Source organism: Mustela erminea, chromosome 1 (assembly GCF_009829155.1).
Source record: "Mustela erminea isolate mMusErm1 chromosome 1, mMusErm1.Pri, whole genome shotgun sequence".
Taxonomy (NCBI): domain Eukaryota; kingdom Metazoa; phylum Chordata; class Mammalia; order Carnivora; family Mustelidae; genus Mustela; species Mustela erminea.
In genome coordinates this window covers 93559028-93582138 of record NC_045614.1, presented here as the reverse complement: position 1 = coordinate 93582138, position 23111 = coordinate 93559028, and the positions used below count along the sequence as shown (strand labels likewise).

At 37.3% G+C, this 23111-nt stretch overlaps 2 protein-coding genes across 9 annotated transcripts in view; one reads left to right on the top strand and one right to left on the bottom strand.

The window, feature by feature from the left end:
• MSL2 (MSL complex subunit 2) overlaps nucleotides 1–4471 on the top strand; it is a 41093-nt gene extending 36622 nt beyond the window's left edge. For all 5 annotated transcript variants that reach the window (XM_032333835.1, XM_032333818.1, XM_032333811.1 and 2 more), the window contains one exon: nucleotides 568–4471. In XM_032333835.1, the coding sequence (XP_032189726.1) occupies nucleotides 648–2159 (1512 nt within the window). In that variant the 5' untranslated portion in view covers nucleotides 568–647 and the 3' untranslated portion in view covers nucleotides 2160–4471. The remainder of the gene's footprint in view (nucleotides 1–567) is intronic.
• Nucleotides 4472–5402: 931 nt separating this feature from the next.
• Nucleotides 5403–23111, bottom strand: part of PPP2R3A (protein phosphatase 2 regulatory subunit B''alpha) — a 194397-nt gene continuing 176688 nt past the window's right edge. For 3 of the 4 annotated variants that reach the window (XM_032333775.1, XM_032333767.1, XM_032333798.1), the window contains one exon: nucleotides 5403–7982. In XM_032333775.1, the coding sequence (XP_032189666.1) occupies nucleotides 7850–7982 (133 nt within the window). In that variant the 3' untranslated portion in view covers nucleotides 5403–7849. Of the gene's footprint in view, nucleotides 7983–17715; nucleotides 17855–23111 lie in introns of all 4 variants that reach the window. The other variant, XR_004283352.1, reaches the window with a different exon arrangement.

Sequence of the window (23111 nt, the reverse complement as noted above, 5' to 3'; positions counted from 1 at the left end):
CAGTTTTAAATTAGTATATATAATAAAATGGTTGGAGTTACACTTTTTTGGCAGGGGGGATGAAGATGACTGTACTGATTAATACCCGTAAACTATGTTTAATGAGGGTAGGGACTAAGTGTCGCTTATTCATATCTTTTTCCCAGTGTTCAATACAAAATAAACAGTATGATTTTGCCAGTACGTGGTAGCATTACAGTGTTGTGTTTGGTTTAGGTTCTAAGGGTTTTAAGCCAAGTTTGTGCTTTTGGTGACTGATTTTCACATCTCTCTACCCTTTGGAGAGAAGGATAAGAAAGTGGACCAGAACATACCGTTTGGGAGAGAAGTACAGAATCAAGGAAGATTCTGTTTTGAGATAAAGGAATGGGGAATATGGCATAGAAGTGAAGCGGACTATTGAGTATTTTTTTATTTCCTGTAAGATAACGTTTTTTGTTATCTGGTCTAGTGAGTTTAACCCATCTTAATTTTAATAGATTACTTATAATCTCATCTTAACTTCAGTGTATGAAATTGTATATTTATTTTACTAAAATCTTTGCTTTCCTCCTTTTTCCCTCTTAGGACATTTGCTACAAGATCCTATCGCACCCACCAACTCCACCTGCCAACATTATGTCTGCAAACCTTGTAAAGGCAAGAAAATGATGATGAAACCTTCATGTAGCTGGTGCAAAGACTATGAGCAATTTGAGGAAAACAAGCAATTAAGCATCCTAGTGAACTGCTACAAAAAACTATGCGAATATATCACACAGACTACATTGGCACGGGATATAATAGAAGCAGTCGACTGTTCTTCGGATATTTTGGCTTTGCTTAATGATGGATCACTGTTTTGTGAGGAGACAGAAAAACCCTCAGATTCATCCTTTACTTTGTGTTTAACACATTCCCCTTTACCTTCAACCTCAGAACCCACAGCTGATCCTCAAGCTAGTTTATCTCCAATATCTGAAAGCACCCTCAGCATTGCTATTGGCAGTTCTGTTATCAATGGTTTGCCTACTTATAATGGGCTTTCAATAGATAGATTTGGTATAAATATTCCTTCACCTGAACATTCAAACACAATTGATGTATGTAACACTGTTGACATAAAAACTGAGGATCTGTCTGACAGTTTGCCACCTGTCTGTGACACAGTAGCCACTGACTTATGCTCCACAGGCATTGATATCTGCAGTTTCAGTGAAGATATAAAACCTGGCGACTCTCTGTTACTGAGTGTTGAGGAAGTGCTCCGCAGCTTAGAAACTGTTTCAAATACAGAGGTTTGTTGCCCTAATTTGCAGCCCAACTTGGAAGCCACTGTCTCCAATGGACCTTTTCTGCAGCTTTCTTCCCAGTCTCTTAGCCATAATGTTTTTATGTCCACCAGTCCTGCACTTCATGGGTTATCATGTACAGCAGCAACTCCAAAAGTAGCAAAATTGAATAGAAAACGATCCAGATCAGAAAGTGACAGTGAGAAAGTTCAGCCACTTCCAATTTCTACCATTATCCGAGGCCCAACGTTGGGGGCATCTGCCCCTGTGACAGTGAAACGGGAGAGCAAAATTTCTCTTCAACCTATAGCAACTGTTCCCAATGGAGGCACAACACCCAAAATCAGCAAAACTGTACTTTTATCTACTAAAAGCATGAAAAAGAGTCATGAACACGGATCCAAGAAATCTCACTCTAAAACCAAGCCAGGTATTCTTAAAAAAGACAAAACTGTAAAGGAAAAGATTCCTAGTCACCATTTTATGCCAGGAAGTCCTACCAAGACTGTGTATAAAAAACCCCAGGAAAAGAAAGGGTGTAAATGTGGGCGTGCTACTCAAAATCCAAGTGTTCTTACATGCCGCGGCCAACGCTGCCCTTGCTACTCTAACCGCAAAGCCTGCTTAGATTGTATATGTCGTGGCTGCCAAAACTCCTATATGGCCAATGGGGAGAAGAAGCTGGAGGCATTTGCTGTGCCAGAAAAGGCCTTGGAGCAGACCAGGCTCACTTTGGGCATTAATGTGACTAGCATTGCTGTGCGCAATGCTAGTACCAGCACCAGTGTAATTAATGTCACAGGGTCCCCAGTAACAACGTTTTTAGCTGCCAGTACACATGATGATAAAAGTTTGGATGAAGCTATAGACATGAGATTCGACTGTTAAATCAGTGGGTCTTTAAACCTACCTCTGGTAGGGAAATAGCTACAGTTTCACGGCAGCTATGGTTTTGTTGGTTTAACTTGCCGGAGCTCCTGCATATAGATCACTTGTATCAAGTGTTTTCATTGCTAAGTTATATGTGTTAGTGTCGGGGAAATAGTTTGCAGATAATGGAGGAGTAACCCTACAACTATATGTCCTTAGTTCTTACAGAACCTCATAGTTTGAGAACAAATGCTGATGCAACTGATTTATACAAAATGAACTTTGGCAAGGAAAATAACATTAACCTCATTGTTTATGGTCATGCTTTGTGCATAATCAAAGTTTATGATTAAATGTAAGGAAGTGGTATCTAGTCAGTCCAAAAAGATTGTGCTGATTTTTTGTGAAAAAGTAGCCATTAGTTCAGGGGACTCAGTGCTGCCTTCAGATGCCATTGATGCTCCTCCTGTTGAAAAGCTGATGTGTCCAGCTCAACCTTTGTGCTGACATAATACCATTTCTGATCATGAAAATTGGCTACTGGTGTATGTAGCAGTTCTTAAATCAGCAGTATTATGAAAGAAAATTTGCCCCTCATTAGAATGTTGAAATCTGTCTTTTAAAGTGAACAAATTCTGTCAGGATTGCAGATGTTTAGCTGTTTATGCGATAAAACCCTTCTGAGTTTGAGTAACTTTTATAGTTAGTCTGACTCCTTTCTAGGGAGAAAAATTGGAAAACCTTCACTTTTAGCATGTTCTAATTAGATAAATGAAGTGGAGAAGAGCAGTTTTATTCTGAAGGTAATTGAATTTAGACTATAGGATATGACAGAATTTTTAAAAAATTATAAAAATTTTTATTTAGAAATTGGGATTTATTTGAAATAATTTTGAAATAATGCCCCCAAACTTACCCAGGTTTATGTGTTATATTTATTGCTATTGGCCACTTCTTTGATTTTGTTTGTTTCCTCTTATAGTTTCACAGACTTTATTTTGAATATGCTCCTTTTCTCTTTTTTGGGGTGCTATTCATTATGAGGGCTTCTTTATAGAGGCCAAATAAAAAAATGCATTTTTATGAAGCCTGTGCATTTATGTAGGTTTGAAGCTAGAAGGATTTTCTTTAGAATGCTCTTTTGCATGTAAAGCACAAACTGTGTTTCAGTTTAAATTCATGACTTCCCGTTAATTTTTATGGGAAGACAAGTGAGTCACAAACATTCTGTTGAAGGGTAATCTAGTCAGTTGCTTGAAAGAGCACAGCCCAAATAAAACAAGGACTGACTAGGTTGTAAAGAAACGACCTTATGATTTAAAAGAATTGCTGCTTTGACAGTGCTTATTTAAAGAAAAATACTGCTGGAAAATTTCCAATTTCTACTACATTCACCATCTCTCATGAGATCTGACATATGTTGAAGTAAAGTTATGTTTTGATTTGGCACACAGCATGTTCAATGATGGTTACTCACCTAGTACAAGACATGGAGAAGAAACCTTTGGACACAGATCAGATGACACCTCCTTCTGTTTTGTAGTGTATCCTGGTGTCATTTTCTGTGAATGTGGTCAGGTAGAATTGTTTTGTTGTTGTTGGGCTTTTTTTTTTTCTTTTTCTTTTCTTCTTCTTCTTTTTTTTTTTTTTTTTTTTTTTTTTTTTTTGTCTCTCTTGGTGGGGTGGGGGTGGGCTAAAGCCATAGGAAGAAAAATGTGATGTATGTGTCCAGTATGTACTATTTTGTTTTTGTTTTGCAAGAAGAGTTGAACTATTTTTGATAACAAGAGTAAATGGTGGAAAATGCTTCTTAGTTGTCTTGTCTTTATTTGCTTTCCAAATTTTGGAATTTTATTTAATTCCTCTAAGTGTTAGCAGTGTCTTATGAAACATGTATTTGCCTAAAGTTTGTAACAGTTTTGTGTTAAACCCAGATGCCCTGCTATATAAACTTGTAAATCTGTTCTTTATTCACTAATGATCACTGCAGAAATGATTAGAAATGAGATTGTACACATGGATGATTAGGATATATTTTGCAAATCTCCCAAACTTTCCTAATATTATGATCTTAAAATTCATAGAGTACTTTATTGCTTCCCAAGTTTGATAATTTTAGTTTTGTGTTTTTTGATGCATGGGAGGTTGGCAATATAGACAAATCGGAAATCATTAGTATGTGAGGGCCTTGATTGTTATGTAATATTGCCAATGGTTAATTCAGGTTGTTTTTAGCACAAGTTTCTCTTTTTTATGCTGGTATTCTCACTGCCACATTTTTGGAAACCTGTATTACACCTTAAATCTATCAATAAATGTTAGTTTTCTAATTCTATGTTGTAGAATACTGAGGAGTTTGGGATAGTATGCTCTGAATGACCTATATTATATACATTTGGGGAAGAATAATTAATTACAGTGCCTTGATTTTTGCATTGTTTTTCTTTATACCATGAGTTATTTAGGAATGCTGACTAATGGCTAACTAGGGATGATTGAGAAATTATTACTGCAGTAACTGGATTTACTTTATCAGGATTTGAAACCTTCAAAACAATAACAACTTCTAATATGACACATTTTCATTTGTTCTTTTGAGTCTTTGTTAACATACATAATCAGATGATAGAAGTGTCAGAACTGGTGATTTATACTTTTGGTTAGCTTCAGTAAGTCTATGTTTCTGTGCAGAGCTGTAATATGGTCCTAGGATAAAGAATTCCTTTTATTTTACTGTGATCTTAATATTCTTGAAACAACTCGTTGGTGACCTTGCTGAAGAAAAGTAAAAGTTTTACAACAGATGAAAAACAAAATTTCCTTTCCCATATCATAGGTAACAAATATAAAATGTTTTAGAAAATACTAAGTTTAAAGTACAGCATCAGAATCTAATAACTGGATGATAGTTTAACTTTTGTCCCTCCTTTCTAAAAAATTAGGTTTTAGGTACACAAATAACAATCAATTACACATTCTTCTAAAAGAATACATTATATATAAGGCTAAAAGTACGTAAGGCTAAAGTCCCTCTTGATACCTGTGACCCTCTCATTCCCAGTATCTAGTCCTCTTCCTTATCCCCCCAAAGGAAAGAACTTACCAGTTAGATATTCCTTTATGATTTTCCCAGGGGTTCAAAGAATTATTCTTTGAAACTCAAGTTTGTTTGTGATGTTACTCTTTCAAACATAAAAATGAGGTGCAAGTGTGAATAACACCAAAAATGTGTAGTGACTATCTTAGTGAACATGGTTCATATTTGACAACTTGTCTCTTTATTTAGTTTTGCAACAAGGGAAAAACAAAAACAAGTTAAATCATGCAGGTTTCTCCACCCAAGCACACTTCATAACATTTCCAAAAGTTGAGCAAATGACTTACCTCATTTGATCAATCTAGAATTTTATAAACACTTTGAATTGTACACAATGACATAGATAAGATGCAGGGAAAATACACACAATTTTATTAGTTTGATTACCTTGGCAATTAATGTTTTGGCTATGAAACCCACTTTTCACTGAATAGCATTAAGACCACAATAACCCTCAATTTAATTTTTATTATGCAGCCTGGGATGTTATAAAAACTTTAAATTTCTAGTTGGGCAGGTTTATTTGGTGAGGTATTTACCAGAAAGTCCTAGTTCCTTGAAATTCACATTTCTTGCATTCAACTCTTAAGAAAGGACTACAGTGACACGTCTGAAAATATACTTTGGGTAACCTAAATTAAAATAGCTTTATCTTAAATGGAATGATACTGGTAGCTGTTACTTTTTATAATAATTACAGACTTTTAAACCAAATACAGACCAAAGTAAAAGCAAGAGGATTTCAGTAAGGAGACACAAGGTAAAAAGATAAAAGCCAAATAGTACAAAAAAAAATCAAATATATATTGGAAGATTAATTTTCGTTGATGGAGTCTTTAGAAATAGTTTAGATCATTATGGATAATAAAACCTTTAAACCATATCTGGCTTCTAAGCCAGTATTATCTTTTTAATATTTTATCTGAAATTTTTTTTAAAAAAGTGGCATTCTCTCCCTAGTAAAGAGTGGATGGAATAGATGGTAAATTTCACATATCACAAATATTTTTAATCCTAATTTACTAGTGTGTTTAGGTTATTACATGTGGTGTTTCCTAAAAGTTTAGTCATTTTTTAAAGCTTTTAGTTGGTGAACTATTAGATGCCAAATTTTAGTATTTATCATTTTCTGTTACCATGAAGTAGAGGATTAATTCTGATCATGAAAAGTAAAATAGTAGGCAACAGAGGATACTGAAAACAACAACAACAAAACCCAAACTATTATTGTACCAGTTGATGGTACATTTCCTAAATAACACTTATCTCTACTTTTTGCCCACCATAGCCTGATTATAGGTCTGATATTTAATTTTTTTTAACTTTAACATCGGTTAGGAGGAACAAAAGCAGGGTGACAAGGGATACTGTTCTGACATTTAGGACTTGTGGTTAAAGCAAAAAACCCAGGGGAAAAGGTGAGGACTTTGACATTGATGTTAGTTTCTTGGGGGTTTCTTCTGCTTACACTATTAATGTCCATTCTTTTTCATAGTTTAGTTTATCTTTAAGGACATTATAGGATTGGCTGCACTGTGGCTTGCTGAAAAAAATGTATAATTCTGTAATGAACACATCTACCTCTACAGTACAGACGAAACAGTCTTCCTTTATGGGTGGCATCACTTTTTTTCCATTTTTGTGATAAATATTGAGGTGAGAGAATATTTGAAATTGTTCTTTTCAATATGAGGGGATTGAGGCCTTAACTGTTGGCTTAGTCTATCAGTGATGAAAGGAATACATCTAGTAAGAATTTTCATGTATCACTAAGTCTTCACAGTAGGCCTTCTAGTAGGAAGTACAGATGGGGTATCAACTAATTTGGAGATTAATAAGTCATTCAGTAATTCTTCACAAATGTTAGATAAGTTAAAAGGAAACTTTTTTCAAGTATGAGTCAAATTCTGTAATTAAATGTTTTTTTTCATCATATTTCATCTAAGATCCACAGTCAGAAAGGGGAGAGATTATTCAGAACTTGCCAGCAAGGTTGGAAGGCCCAGTGGTTACAATACCTGAGGATGTAAAGTGACTAGCAGTTTGGCAGGTCATTGTGAAGTTACATTAAACCAAGTAAGTTCAAGATCTTTGAACTCCTCCAGTACACATATTTAAAGTCTCTTGAGATGTTTTGGCAGTGCTTTTACTAAGTCACTTCTGGAGGCCCTTAACTGCTTTTTAAAGTTCCAGAATATTTTTGACTCAAGTTTTCTGCAAGTGAAGGTTTCTTCTGGGCTCCATAGGAGCCCTGGGGGGCCTCAGAGATGCTGGACAACAGAGGCAACACCTGCTTTTGTGCAGAGAATTGTGCTTGGCACTGTCCTCGATAGATCCTTGGTACATTCAGGGGTGAAGAGTGCCAATTCACACTTCGGAAGGTGGTGTATATCACTATTTGTTCGGAGAAAAAGCTGTGCCAAGAGGTCTGAGGCAAGTTGGAGGAGTCCCCCAAATTGAGTATGTGTATCCAGACCTATTAAAACGTTTTAAAGTTGCTAGTGCAGATACATACTTGCCGAAATCAAAGCCTTTAAAAGCAGTATGCAAACTGGAGCATCTCCACAAGAAAAAGACATTTAAAACATGTATCTCATGTAGACACTGGCTGCTACTCTTCATCCACTGACTGAAGCTTTCCACATTTTTCTGAAAGGTCTGAGGTTAGTATTTTACTTTTATTGCCTTTGTTTCCAATTTCAGAGGGAGAGACAGTTTCCTCTGTTTCATAATCTTCAAAGGAGCTGAAAGAACAAACAAAAGTGAGTTACTGATTTTTTTTTTTTTTAATATGTCAGCTTTTGGGTAGGAGTCAAAATGACAAACCAGGGACTGAAGACCGCCAGCTTACAAAAAAGTGCCCTCAGCTGCTAAATGACAGCTATAAACAAGCCATGCTGGAGAGAAAATGCTACCATCTAGAACAGAAAACCTATTCTCCCTGTTCCTTAAAACTCAAGTTCATGTTAGAATTTGTTGAAAATATGCTGTATCTAGCTTTCCCTAGGAGCGTTGGTGGGAATGAGAGCGTATTATGGATGTGGCTAGATTGGGGAGGGTTTGAGGTCCAGAAAGTACAAGCTTTACATGAATGCCTTCCATTGATGTGGCTTCCATGCAGTGGGGAACATTCTCACCCCTCAACTTGCTCTGTAGCTTCCCTGGTTTCCAAGAAGTACATTTAGGTGTGCAAGTATATACATAGAATATATACATAGAACAGATTAAAGCCAATTCATGATTTCCTTACATTCTTTACAGAACTTCCCAGCATATCTCCTTTGCTTATTCTCCTTAGAAATACTGATATCACCTGAACTCCATCATCTTCACCCTCAGCTATACCTGAGGGTGGCCTTATTAAGGGACAACAAAATACTTGATCTAGTGGGAATGAAGGCTGCTTGAAATATTAAATTGATAAATATGCTGAGGCTACATCTGGACCCAGAAAAATAATACATAATAATTACTGTCTGTTACAGTATTTGGTATCACCAGCTTAATCTTTTCATCCTTTTTGAGGACTTTACATACTTCTGGACATATAGTCCCTTCATCAAAAAGATACCAAGTTTGTCTAATGGGGAAAAATATGGTAAGGCAGGTGTGTCCAGTAGTAGAGGTAATACCTATTCAAATTCCTAAAACATTTTTGAATAGAAGTTAGAGAATGTTAAAAAAAAAAAAGCCTATCTAATATTTGGAAAACTTACCCTTGAGTACCAATTTTTGATCCTATCAAATAGTATTTACAACTTCATTTTGCAGAAATACTTAATTTGTTTCTACTCTTCCCCCACCTCTTTGAGGTCTCAGTGTAACTGGCGTCTCCTGGATAAGGAGGCACTAGGGAGGGTACTGCTTTAATGGAAGTGAAGCAGGGTTGATGGTTGAGCCTCCATTTCTGGAACAAAATTCTCAAAAAATTAGTTAGCAATGCAGTTATCAGTTACTGTGACTGCTTATTTCCTGTCAGGAGTGGAAGACAATAGCCCACACTTACTGTCTGAGCTCTCAGGATCTTAAACATCTCAGAGAAGATCTGCGAATAAGTTAGGCCTGAACTGAGACTCATTCAGTAAATATGTGAGCTCCTGTTCTAGGCATGAGCCAAATGTTATTTCACCATTTCACAACGGTGACAATTACAGAACTAGCCCCTTCCTCACAGCGCTTGTACCCTAATGGAGGCCATCTGGAATAATGGTAAAGTGGTTAGCCTTAGAGCATGGGCTTTGGAAAAGACAGGTTCCAATCTCAGTTTGATTACTCGATGTGATTTTGGGCATGTTACTTAACCCCTCTGCACCAGTTTCCTCAACTAATGACTTAATAGCAGTTCCTACCTCTTATGAAGGTCAAGTGGAGATTAAATCATAAACTCTTGGAAAATGTTAGGTATTATTCTCATGATAGAGAATGCTGGGGCTTACTGGAACATGATGGTGACATCTAATCCTATATTGGGGGGAAGAGTCACATATTTTGGGTGTCATTTGTGAATAAAATTTTTACAAAAGAGTATTTTTTCCACTGTAGCCTCATACCGGAAGTGGGATTTCTAATAATGGATTTGATCCAATCTAGTTCATTAAGCTATTCCAATGCCCTATAGGTTGGTTACAGTGGAATGCTACCCTTGTACTTTTAAGGGCACCAAGAACAGTACTATTATGCATAGAGACTTTGGAGGAGTTCTGGATTGATGGAGTTCATTCAGAACCTTTTTTAGAGTCCTGGAGACTTCTACTCTGTCCTAGTGTTTCTCAAATAGGGGTGATTTTCCCTCCTGGGGACATTTGGTAATGCCTGGATGCATATTTGATTGTCACAACTGAGTAGGTCCTCTTGGCATCTAGTGGGTAGAGTTCAGGGATCCTACCTATATCCTACAATGTGCTAGACAATAACTCACAGCAGAATTATCCAGCTTAAAGCATCAATGCTGTTGAGAAACCCTGCTCTAACTCTTGTACCTTCAATGTTAGTGCATCCCAGCATTCTGGATTAAGCTGTGCTTGTTTTCTACTTCCCTGGATGGTCAGTCTTTCTTAAGACATGTTTACCCGTGGTTTCTAAATGTATATGCCCAGCCTCAGCCTCTTTATAACTTGGAGACTGCCATGTATCCAACTGCCTCCTCTCTAGCACTTCCATTATGGCAGTATATTCAAAGCTGAACTCCTCTTTCCCACACACCTGGCTCTACCATAATCACCCAATCCAGTGACCCCAAATTTCTCTTCCTTTGCCGTCCCTTCTTCAAATCCAGCCAGTCTCTTCTACCTTTTATAATAATACATGGGCACAATTTTGCCTCTTCCTCCCTGTTGCCACTGATTGAGTTCAAGGCACTGTATTTTCATCGCTTGGATTATTGTAGTAGTGTTCTAACAGCTGATCTTCCTGTCTTCACTCTTGTCACATACCCTTTGCTGTTGCCATACCAGGCTATTTACCTTGTCCAAATGGTTTATGGTCTTGGTATCTAATGCCACTGTATGTGTTCTTTGGTGGCTTGCACTGCCCCTACCCTTTCGTTAACTTGTGTTCATCTTTTAATCTGAGATGGCATTAAAAGTTTTCCTGATTCCCAATGCCTGAATAACCATCGTTTTAAAAAAATTCATTTAAGTAATCTCTACATCTGATATGGGGTTCAAACTCATGACCCCGAGATCCAAAGTCATACACTTTTCCAACTGAGCCAGTCAGGTGCCCCACATCTAGCAATCTTTTTTTTTTTTTTGGAAGCATTAGAGAGGAGAAGGTCAGAAGGAGAAGCAGACTCCCCATGGAGCTGAGAGCCCTATGCGGGACTTGATCCCGGGACTCCGGGATCATGACCTGAGCTGAAGGCAGTCGCTTAACCAACTGAGCCACCCAGGTGCCCCAGCAATCATTTTTAAGTAGACTCCACACCCAGCATGGAGCCCAATGCGGGGCTTGAACTCAGGACCCTGAGATAAAGACCTGAGCTGAGATCTAGTCAGACACTTAATTGGCTGAACCATTCGGGTGCCCCATTAAAAATCTTTAAAGTTTAAATTCCAGTTAACATAAAATGTAATAGTTTCAGGTGTAGAATATAGTGATATTCATTACTTTTGTACAAAACCCAGTGCTCATCATGGCACATGTACTCAATCCCTACCACCATCTCTTATATACATGTCTGCAAGGCTTTCCTTATTTGTCTCCCTGCTTCTGTTCTTGTACCATTACTGAAGATTACTATCTTCAAAATGTGTAAGCGGGATTATATTACCTCGTTGTTTAACTCTTTCAATAGCTTCCCAAAGGCTGGCATGATCTATCCTCCGTGAATCCTTCCAGCCATATCTTCCTCTGTTTCTTACTATATTTCAGCCATACTAGTCTTTTAAAAATGTCCTCAACACATTTTTCCTGCCTTGGAGCCACTGCATATGTTTCTTGCTCTACCTAGAACATTTTTGCTCCCTGCTTTTTTTTGTAACTATTACCCTTTCAACCTTTAGGTTCTCAACACCTCAGGAATTTGCTCAGCACCCTAAATCTCCATTATTGGTTCACTCTGTTTCCTTCACAATTATGTAATTGTCTTTCCCACTTGACTATGAAGTGTCCCATTTTCCAACTCACTAATTTTCTTGGGCTATATATAGTATAAAAAACTGATGTCCTAATGCTCTTTGTGAAATGATGTGTCAAGTTGTCAGGAAGGCTGGAGTAAAATGGTGAGGGTGCAGAAGTCTTGAAGTCACTGAAGTCAGAATGGTAAGAGCCTAAACTTTATCCTGTTCTCTAGACCACTTCTAGGTTTACTTATAAGTAACTGGGATTCTTCTGGGCACAAATGAAGATTATCTTATTAAGTATTCTGTTAACTAAACTGGCTATTTTTGAATGAGTAGCAGGGTCAGAGAATTGAAGCAGAACTCCTAGGGTTCACAAATAGTTCGCTAGAAAGCCTAGGTATACCTAAGTATACCTAGGTAATATCTAAGTATTAACATGGTGATGTTAGCCTAAGGTATTTTTGCTAGCAATAGGTTGCCTTTAGAAACTTGTTTCTCTAAGTAGTTTTTCCCTCTTAGATGAACAATTTCTGGGCAAAAGTATTACGGCTGGTTCTGCAGATTGCCTGAATAAACAGAAATAATGACTGGCATGTATATGGTCGGAAAAAGGATTTGTGTGGTTTCAGGGTGTTGTCTGGGAATGTGGTTTGATTCCATTTTTGGGATTCTACTTGCAGGGTAAAGGGATATAGTATTTGATTGGGGGTTTGTCTGAGGAAATTAAGACATATCTTGGCCATAAGCACAGAATAAAATGTTAAATAGTTCCTTAATTTGGAGTCTATAATGCTTTATAAATAGGAGAGGATGAGTCTTACCTTTAAACTTTTAAATCTTAACTCACTTAGGTAAAATGGATTAACTGAAACACCTTTTAGAAGTTGGATATTTGCTTCAGTGCATTTCCTTGTTGACCTCGTTCAGTAACTAGAAAATCTTTTGTTTTAACTCTTGTTAAATTTTCTTAATATGTACATCCACTTTTTTTTTTTTTAAAGATTTTATTTATTTGACAGACACAGCGAGAGAGGGAACACAAGCAGGGGGAGTGGGAGAGGGAGAAGCAGACTTCCCACTGAGCAGGGAGCCCAATGCAGGGCTCGTTCCCATGACCCTAGGATCATGACCTGACCCAAAGGCAGACACTTAACCGACTGAGTTACTCAGGTGCCCCACTTTCTTGCCTCAGACTTCATTTTTGATCTCTTGCAGTTCCCTAGGGTCATGAGCCATCAGTTGTTTATTCTTATTTAGTTTGCGTGTAGATAATATGAAAATTTGAGTTAAATACATTCTAATTATATGAACTTGAAGGGAGGGTTAGGGTTTCACTCATTTTCATTACTAACCACAGTGCCTCGCACTGAGTAAGTACCAATGAATCTTTATTGAAATAAATTAAAACTGGGCTTTGTCTTGTTATGTTGAATCCAGGAAAAATGAAAACATATATTAAATTCAGGTCTGTATAAAGGTGCTGTTTACTGAGCACTATAAAATATGATTCAGAACTGTTCTACTTGTAAGACTGTAACTCATGCTTTACAGTATTAATCACTGTCATTCCTTCGCCTCTTACGCCCCAATATATATACACATTACCTCCTCTTTCCCTCATTATTCCTGCTCCTCTGTTAAATTCTTCCACCTTCTTGAGGATAGTCAGGCTCCACACAACCCCTTACTCCACACTACTGCATTCCTAGAAGATGATCTGGTGGGTTTGGGGCTGGCCTTCTTTAACTACAGCACCTTAATTTCCAGTGCTGATGGAAATTAGTATGTAACTCTTACAAAAAGTAATTCATATAAGTTTGTATTTAATATAAAGGAAAAAGCTACTTTTAAAAACATTCAGGGGTAAACAGTTCTGTTTTCTAAATGTCCAATAATAGAGAAATGGATGTGAGCTATTGCTTGAGAGAACACTTCTAAAGCATTAAAAGTCATGTTTTTGAACACTCTAGTAACATTAAGCATCAAAAAGAAATACACTTAAAGTGTAAATAATGTCTATCTCTGGATGAACCAAGTGAGTTGAATCTCTTTATATTTTCCAATTTTTCTGCAGCAAGCCTCTGTTTCTCTACTAATCAGATAAAGACTCTCAGAATAAAAAAAGGAAATTGTTTTTAATCTAGGTTAATCAAATGTAAAGCTGTTGGTAAAATACCAGAATATCCTGTAAGAAATATTTTTAAGATAATGTGAAGGTTTTTAAAGATTTTATTCATTTATTTGAAAGAGCATGGGAGGAGGTAGGGTCAGAGGGAGAAGCAGACTCCTGTTGAGCAGGGACACCCATGTGGGGCTTGATTCCGGGACTCCGGGATCATGACCTGAGCCAAAGGCAGCCACTTAACCAACTGAGCTACCCAGGCACCCCAATAATGTAAAATATTTTTAACTAAAAAAGTAAACAGGTATTTGTCACATTGGCAGAAAGGTTTGATTATTGTAGGTCTCAGTTTCCTAAGGTAGCAACATGGAGGACTCTTTAGCCTGCTTTATGTAATTTTCTTATTGCAGAGATCATAAGAGTGTTAATTATAAATAAGTTTAGCATCCTAACCTGCTATCTTCATATAGGAGGCAGATGAATTGGTTTATGTAACTGGTACCCTATCTGGTTTCACCCAGGACCATTCATTACCTTGAATTCATACAAATGATGTTGTATGCTGTGATTATGTTGTGTGCTAGTTGTGATAATTCACAGTGTTTACAGCGTCAACGTTTGCAGTCTTTCTCACTCATATCTGGAGTTATTGCTCGGTTATTCTTGAAGGCTTAAGTACTAGCCTTGAATTTGGCAGTACAGCTACCTGACACAAAGGCTACCTATGAAGTTTGTTAGATGGTAAAGTAGATGGAGAATTTCAAGTTGTTTTTGGAGGGTCAAGTTGTCTGGAATCCTGAAGTTTATCCTTGTAGTGAGGTGGCTGCTGGGACTATTGCCTTCTTTGCCAGTAAACATTTGCTAAGGATCTCCTACATTCCTAACATTTGCCAGGTGTTACAATTAAAAGATGAGTAAAACAGTGGTCTTTGGTGGTACCTGAGTAGCTGAATCAGTTAAGCAGGTGACTCTTGATCTCAGATCAGGTCTTGATCTCAGGGTCTTAAGTTCAAGCCCTGTGTTGGGCTTCAGGCTGGGCATGGAGCCTACTTAAAAAAAAAAAAAAAAAAAAAGAAAAAGAAAAAGAAAAAGAAAAAAAAAGAAAAAAGGCGAAACAACAACAACAACAAAACAAAAACCCAAAACCAAACCAAAAAACCATCCAAACAAAAAGCCAGTGATTTTTGCCCTGAGAAGCCCAGGTTCTCATGGAAATACAAAGAGCTCCATTTTTTCCAGCATTTATATGCTATTGTTGGATACATTATATATAATTCTCTGTATATTTTTGTTGTTTATGCAACATATTTACTGTGTGTTGAATGTGAGCCATGTACTGTGCCCTGGGAAAGAAGAGAACAAGGTAGGTCATGGAATGGTAATATTACAGCTGATTAAATTCTAGTTCAGAGAGGTTTTCTAATGTGGCCAAGATCACAGTAGTAGTAGTAGTAACAGCCAGTGTTTATTGATTACATAGGTACTTTCCTAAGGGCAAAGTATAAAGATACTATACACATTGTCTTAATTCTTAAAACAGCTCAGTGTGGCAGGTGGTATCCTCATGGTGTAGGTAATGCTAAGGCGTGGATGCCTGGGACTGCACAGCTAGTTACGTGACAGAGCAAGGATTTGAAATTATTAGGTTCGTCTAACTCCAAATTCCATGCTTTTATTTTGTATCTCTTTCCATACAAGGAGTAGTAATGATAGTAATAGCTACTATTTATCAGGTATCCACTATGTGCCGGGTGTTTAGATATATTATCTTAGATTGTCACAACCACCTTAGGAACGTTAGTTGCTGGAGTCTTCTGAAACTGAGCCTCAGGAGTCAGATAACCTGCCCAGCTGGTGAGTGGTGGATAGAACCGGATCTGTCTCCTTCCTAAGCCTCTGCTCTTTCCATAGTAGCAGTTCTTCCATGTCTAATATTTGAGTCTTATAAGTTTTGTTTGACAGACTCATCCTGATGTATCTGTAATTCTTCTTGAGATAAAGCCCTAGGCTGTGTAACCTTGGGCTTCTGGGTCTGGCCTTGCTTTTGAATGTATCAGCTATTAACAACTGTAAACCGGTCTTCCTTTTCCTTTGACATTCTAGTTCCCACTCTATAGGCTGTTGTAAGCCGTCTCTCCCCTCAGGACCTCATCACTCACATGTGCTCTATGGAGGCCTTAAGATAATCTTATCTCCTACAACATGAGAAGAGGAGTATCTAGCAGAAGCCTCTCATATACACTGCTCGAATTTCATTACAGCTGGTCTCTGCATCTCCTCTCATGGCCCCTCCCCTTTTCATCTGTCTGCATCCCTTTACCTCTCCTCTCTTTCTTCCAGGCACACTGCTGCCTTCTCCAAGGACCACAACTGGAAAAACTGCTTGAGTCAGTTGTTTATTCTCTTTAGCTGCCATCAGTTGTTCTTTTTAGACCAACAAACTTCTAAGTGTTTATCTTGCTATCTGTTTTCTCCTTCCTTTTTAGCAAGTTACAAAATAATATGTAGTATAAATTCCATTTTTGTAAAACATTATCTCTTTGCATTGAAATGTCTGGAAGGGAAGATAGACTGCCTGTCTCTGGATGGTGAATTTTAGATGCAGTTTTTTGTTCATTATATTTTCTATCTCTTCTGCTGTGCATACATACCATCTATGTATTACCTATTTAGACACATTACCTATGTAAACAGATAGGGAGAAAACATTTTTCCTATTGAAGAATTACATGCTTATTTTATGAACCTTACAATTAAAGACCAGTAAAAAAAAAAAACAAAAAACCCAATTATTTGCAATCTCAGAGTTAACAGTTTATAGCCTTATATTTTAGCTTATATATCAAGATGTACACATTTGTAATAATGAAATATTACAATTTTCTAACCCCCTCTTATGTTTTTGTGTAAACACAAAATTTCAGTGTTTGCAAAATGTAACACATCAATACCATGACTTATTGAACCATTCTATTACTTTACATTTTTGTTACTTTTTAATTTTTTAATTTTAGAATGACCAGTGACCAATGCCGATTGTTTGGATAGAACAATTCTATTCTATCCAGACTTTTGATTATTTACAAACTGGAATTGTGAGTCAAAGGGTGAAAATTCCGGCTGTTGCTACATACTGTCAAATTACATTCCAGGGAGTTTCGGCCAATTTGTTTCAACCATCAGTATCTGAAAGTGTTTGTCTTATTGCATAGTGAGTCTTGAGTGAGTTGTTATTGCAGTGTGCTTCCTCTATGGGAAGCAGTTAAGATGGAATACTACTCAGCCATCAAAAAATGAAATCTTGCCATTTGCAATGATGTGACTGGAACTAGACAGTATTATGCTAAGTGAAATAAGTCAGAGAAAGACAATTACCATATGATCTTGCTGATACGTGGAATTTAAGAACCAAAACAGGATCACAGAGGAAGAGAAGAAAAATTAAAATAAGATGAAACCAGAGAAGAAGACAAACCAGAAGAGACTCTCAAACATAGAAAACAAACAGGGTTTCTGGAGGGGAGAAGAGTGAGGGGATGGGTAAAGGGTAACTGGGTGATGGACATTAAGGAGGGCACGTGATATACTGAGCACTGGGTATTATATAAGACTGATGTATCACTGACCTCTACCTCTGAAACCAATAATACTTTATATGTTAATTGAATTAAAATTAAAAATAAAGCAAAAAAATTGTGTGTGGGGGGGGTTTGTTTCTCTTAAACAGAAAGAAGCAAATAAAATATTTCTGAGGATTTTTCTAGTGGATTGCAGGAGGCTAGATTTACACACCTTTTAAAGAGGCCCCACGAATAGTTCAGTTTGCCGTATCAATGTTACAGGGAAGTGATAATTCACGTCCTTAGATTTAAACATTGATTTTAAGTTTTTTAAAATTTAAACATTGATTTTAAACCCTCTGAATCTGAATCTGAAAAAACAAAAAGCAGGTAAGATACTTTATTTTATTTGAAAAAGCAGGTAAGATACTTTATTTTATTTGCTTCTGTCTGTTTTCCCTGCTTAGGGATCCTGTCTGTGTTCATCAATATCCGATAATGCTTAGTATACAGTAGTAATACACATACTTATTGAATTAATATTATCTTTAACATTATATTTTAAAAATAGCTGTCAATTTCATAAGCTAGAAACTTTCTGACTCTTGCTTTTTTTCTTACACGTTCTACTGAAATATAATTTACATATAACTCATTGATCTTAAGTGTTCAGTGTGTTTTAGTAAATTTTTACAGTTGTGCAGCCAACACCCCATTCTAATTTTATAACATTATTTCATCCCTCCATTCGTCCCTCCTCTCCTTTGTGCCTGTTTGTAGTCACTCTCATTCCTGGAACTAGGCAAACACTGATTTGCTTTCTGCTGTACAGTTTTGCTTTTGCTAGAAATTTCTTACAAATGGAATCATATAATACGTAGTCTTTAGTGTTTGGCTTCTTTCACATAGAGTGATATTTTTGAGAGACTCATCCATGTTGTTGCATGTATTAGTTCTTTTATTTATTGAGGTATAACTGACATACAATGAATTGCTCATACATGAAAATTTGATTTTTTTGTATGTACCTGTAAAAGCATTTTAACATTCAAGATCATGAAGATATCCATTCCTCTGCTTCCCAACCAAAGTCTACTGATGCCCCTATATAATCACTGCTCTTCTCCCAAGGTAACCACTAATCTGTGGTCATGACAGATTAATTTGCATTTTCTAGAATTTTAAATAAATGGAATCAAGTGGGTTATACTTTGTCTAGCTTCTTTCACTTAGTTTATTTTGCGATCCATCCATACTGTGTTTATCAATAGTTCATTCCTCTTTTATTGCTGAGTATCATTCCATCTTATGGATATACTGTATTTTATCAATTCACCAGTGTGAATTTTGGGTAACTATGAAAAATGCTGCTATAAACATTCATGTACAAGTCTTTGGGTGAACATTTCTCTTGGGCCAGTTCCTAGGAGTGGAATTGCTGATTCATATGATGAGTGCATTGTTTACATGTTAACAGGTGGCTAAACTCTTCTAAAGAGGCTATATAACTTTACATCCTCATCAGTTCAATGTATGAGGTTCCAGCTTCTCCACTTCTCCACATCATTGTCAACTAGTGGTTTTAGTTGGTCTAGTGGCTGTGTGGTAGGTCTCACTGTGGTTTGGGCTTTCTCCTAATGTCTAAAAATCTTATCATCTTTTCATGTAACATATTTTCTGTAACTATTTGCTGTTTGAGTCTCTAATTTAGTTGTGTTTATTTAGATCCTTTGTCTATTTAAAGGTTAGGTTATTGGTTTTTTTATTATTGAGTGGTAAAAATTCTTTACATATTTTGGATATAAGCCCTTTATCAAGCTGTTTTGGGAATATTTTCTCTCAAACTTTTCATTTACTTAATGGTGCTTTCTGAAGAGCAATAGTTTTTAATTCTGAAGGAAGCCCAATTTATTTTTTTAATTGCTCTTGCCTAACTCAAGGTCACAGTGATTTTCTCCTGTTTTATTCTAGAAGCTATAGAGTTTGTGCTCTCACACTTAGGTCTTTTATCCATTTTGAGTTATTTTTGTATACAGTATGAGATATGGATTAGGGGTCTTTTGTTGGGTACATGGATATCCAATGATTTCAACATCATTTATTCTGCATTGGTTGAAACTTAATTGGCCGTCCATATTAGGGTCTATTTCTAGAGTGTTTAACTGATCTATTTTTATACATGCCAATGCTACAATGTCTCAATTATTTGGTTTATAGGAAAATTTGAAACCAGGCAGCCCAAGTCCTTCAATTTTGTTCCTTTAAAAAAAAAGTTTGGCTATTCTAGGTACTTTGCATTTCTACATAAATTTTAGGATCAGTCTGCCAATACAACAGAAGCCTGCAGGGATTTTAGTACGGAATTTGTTAAATCTGCACATTTGGTGGAACTGACATTTTAACAGTACTTAACTTTCTAATCCAATTTAGGTCAGCATTATTTTTGTAGTTTGCAGTGTGCAAGTATTATAGTTCTTTGGTTATATTTAATTCCTAAATATTTTGTTCCTTTTGATGCTAATGTGAAGAGAATTATTCTTTTTATTTGAATTTCCCTACTGGACTGTTCACTGCTAGTATATGGAAATAAAACTAATTTTTGTATATTGAACTTGTATTCTGAGATCTTGCTAACTACTAGCTCATTAGTTCTGGTAGCTTTGTGATAGAATCTGCTTCAGGTCTTTTATTTGAAGTATTTTCTGCTTCAAGGTTACATAATCTACAAATAGTTTTACTACTTCCTTTTTAATCTGAATACTTTGTCTTTTCCTTATCTTACTGCAAAACATAGAACCCTTAGTTACAATGTTGAGTTGAAATGAATAGAAACATCTCTACTTTGTTCTTAATCTCAGGGGGAAGGCATTCAATTTTTCACTGTAAGTATGTTAATTGTAGATGCCTTTTGTCTAGGTAAGGGGCCCAGGGAATGGGGCTCCTGGTGGCTCAGTGGGTCAAGCCTCTGCCTTTGGCTCAGGTCACGATCTCAGGGTCCTGGGATGGAGCCCCACACTGGACTCTCTGCTCAGCAGGGAACCTGCCTTCCCCCCCGCCCCACCGGCTACTTGTGATCTCTCTCTGAGTCAAATAAATAAAATTTTTTTAAAAGAGGGGAAAAAGATGGCAGAGGAGTAGGGGACCCTTTTTCAACCAGTCCCCTGAATTGAGCTGGATGTCTACCAGAGCATTCTGAATACCCACAAAATCAGCCTGAGATGTAAGAAGATGTAAGAAGAGCTATCTGAATCTCTAAAAACAGAGTTTGGTCTCAAGGGGTTTGGATACAGTCACTTCTGCTCTCTCAGAGGAGATGGGGAAAGCTTCCAGGGAAAGCTGCCAGAAAGCAAACTCCCCCTGCCCCCCCCCCCCCAGCCAAAACAGTTTTTCTCTGAATCCATCCCCCCCACAACAGGGGGCAGGGCAACTCTGCCCAAACAGGATTGCTTGAGCAACAGCGCAGCAGGCCGTTCCCCCAGAAGACAGGCCTGAAGAACAAGAGGCCGACAACCCTAAGGTCCCTATAAAATAGCTGCATCTTCCTGGTCAATAATTTGGACTCTGCACAATCCCTCAACCGCCCCTCAGCAGAATGACTAAGAGGAGGAACGCTCAACAAAGGAAAGATTCAGAGATTGCAGACTCTGCCACAGAACTAATGGATATGGATATAACCAAGATGACAGAAATTGACTTCAGAATAACAATTATCAAGGCGATATCTACACTTGAGAAAAATATTAACGACAATATAGAATCTCTAAGAGCAGAAATGAGATCTAATCAGGCCGAACTTAAAAATGCTATGAGGGGCGCCTGGGTGGCTCAGTTGGTTGAGCCGCTGCCTTCGGCTGAGGTCATGATCTCAAGGTCCTGGGATCGAGTCCCGCGTCGGGCTCTCTGCTCAGCGGGGAGCCTGCTTCCCTCTCTCTCTCTGCCTGCCTCTCTGTCTACTTGTGATCTCTCTCTGTCAAATAAATAAATAAAATCTTTAAAAAAATGCTATGAATGGATTACAGTCTAAGATATGCTGACTGCCAAGGTATACAAGGCAGAAAAACGAATTAGTGAGATTCAGGATAAGATAACAGAAAAGAAGGAAACTGAGAGAGCATGGGAAAAGCAAATTAAAACCCAAGGAATCAAACAGAGAGATTAGTGACAAAATGAAAAGTTCCGATATCAGAAGTACTGAGATGCTGGCGGGTTGGGGGGGTGGCGGTGGAGAGAGAGACAGAGGTCTAGAAGATATATTTGAGCAAATCATAGCTGAGAACTTCCATAATTTGGGGAAGGAAACACAACATTTGGGTCCAAGAGGCAGAGACGACCCCTCCCAAGATCAATGAGAACAGACCAACACCACAACATATCTGGTTAAGGAAGTTCCCCTCTATCCTTACATGCGTGAGAATTATTGTGAATGGATGTTGCAATTTGTCAAATGCTTTTGTGTCCATGATGACTTTTCTTTGGTCATTTATTAATATGGTGTATTAAATTAATAGATTTTTGGATGTCGGCCAGCCAGCATTCTGTCCCTAGGATAAGCCCCATATCTTTCTTATATGTTGTTGGATTTGATGTGCTAATATTTTGTAATAATTTTTATATTGATGTTCTCGAGGGATATTGGTTTGTAGTTTTCATTTCTTCTGTATCTTTGTCTGGCTTTGGTATCAGGGTAGTATTGGCTATATAAAACAAGTTTGGGGGGCACCTGGGTGGCTCAGTGGGTTAAGCCTCTGCTTTCGGCTCAGGTCATGATCTCAGGCTCCTGGGATCAAGCCCCACATCAGGCTCTCTGCTCAGGGGAGCCTCCTTCCCTTCCTCTCTCTCTGCCTGCCTCTCTGCCTACTTCTGATCTCTCTCTCTCTGTCAAATAAATAAAATATTTCAAGAGAGGAAAAAAAAAGTTTGGAAGTACTCCCTTGAAATTTTCTGACAGTATTTGTGAAAGATGGTTATTGTTTTTTCCCCCTTAACTATTTCACAGAATTTATCAGTGAAACCATCTGGACCTAGACTTTTCTTTTGATGCAGACCTTTAATAACCAACTCATTATCCTTACTTATTATACTCTATTCTGATTTTCCTTTCTTCTTGAATCAGTTTTGGTACTTTGAGTCTTGCTAGGATTTTGTCCCATTTCATCTAAGGTGTGCAATTTATTGGGATAAAATTGTTCATAATATTTCTTTTTTTTAAAAAAGATTTTATTTATTTATTTGAGAGAGAGACAGTGAGAGAGAGCATGAGTGAGGAGAAGGTCAGAGAGCGAAGCAGACTCCCCATGGAGCTGGGAGCCTGATGTGGGTCTCGATCCCAGGACCCTGGGATCATGACCTGAGCCGAAGGCAGTCGTCCAACCAACTGAGCCACCCAGGCGTCCCTGTTCATAGTATTTCTTTATAATTACTTTAAGTTCTGTAGTGTCTATAGTGATGCCTCCTCCATTCCTGATTTTTTTAAATATATATGCCTTCTCTTTTTTCTTGATCCAGATATTTATCTTTAAAAGAATCTTTACAAAGAGCCAACTTTATGTTTCATGAATTCTTTCATATTGTTTTCCTGTTTTCTATTTCATGGATTTCGACTCATTTTTAAAAATAATTTTTAAATTT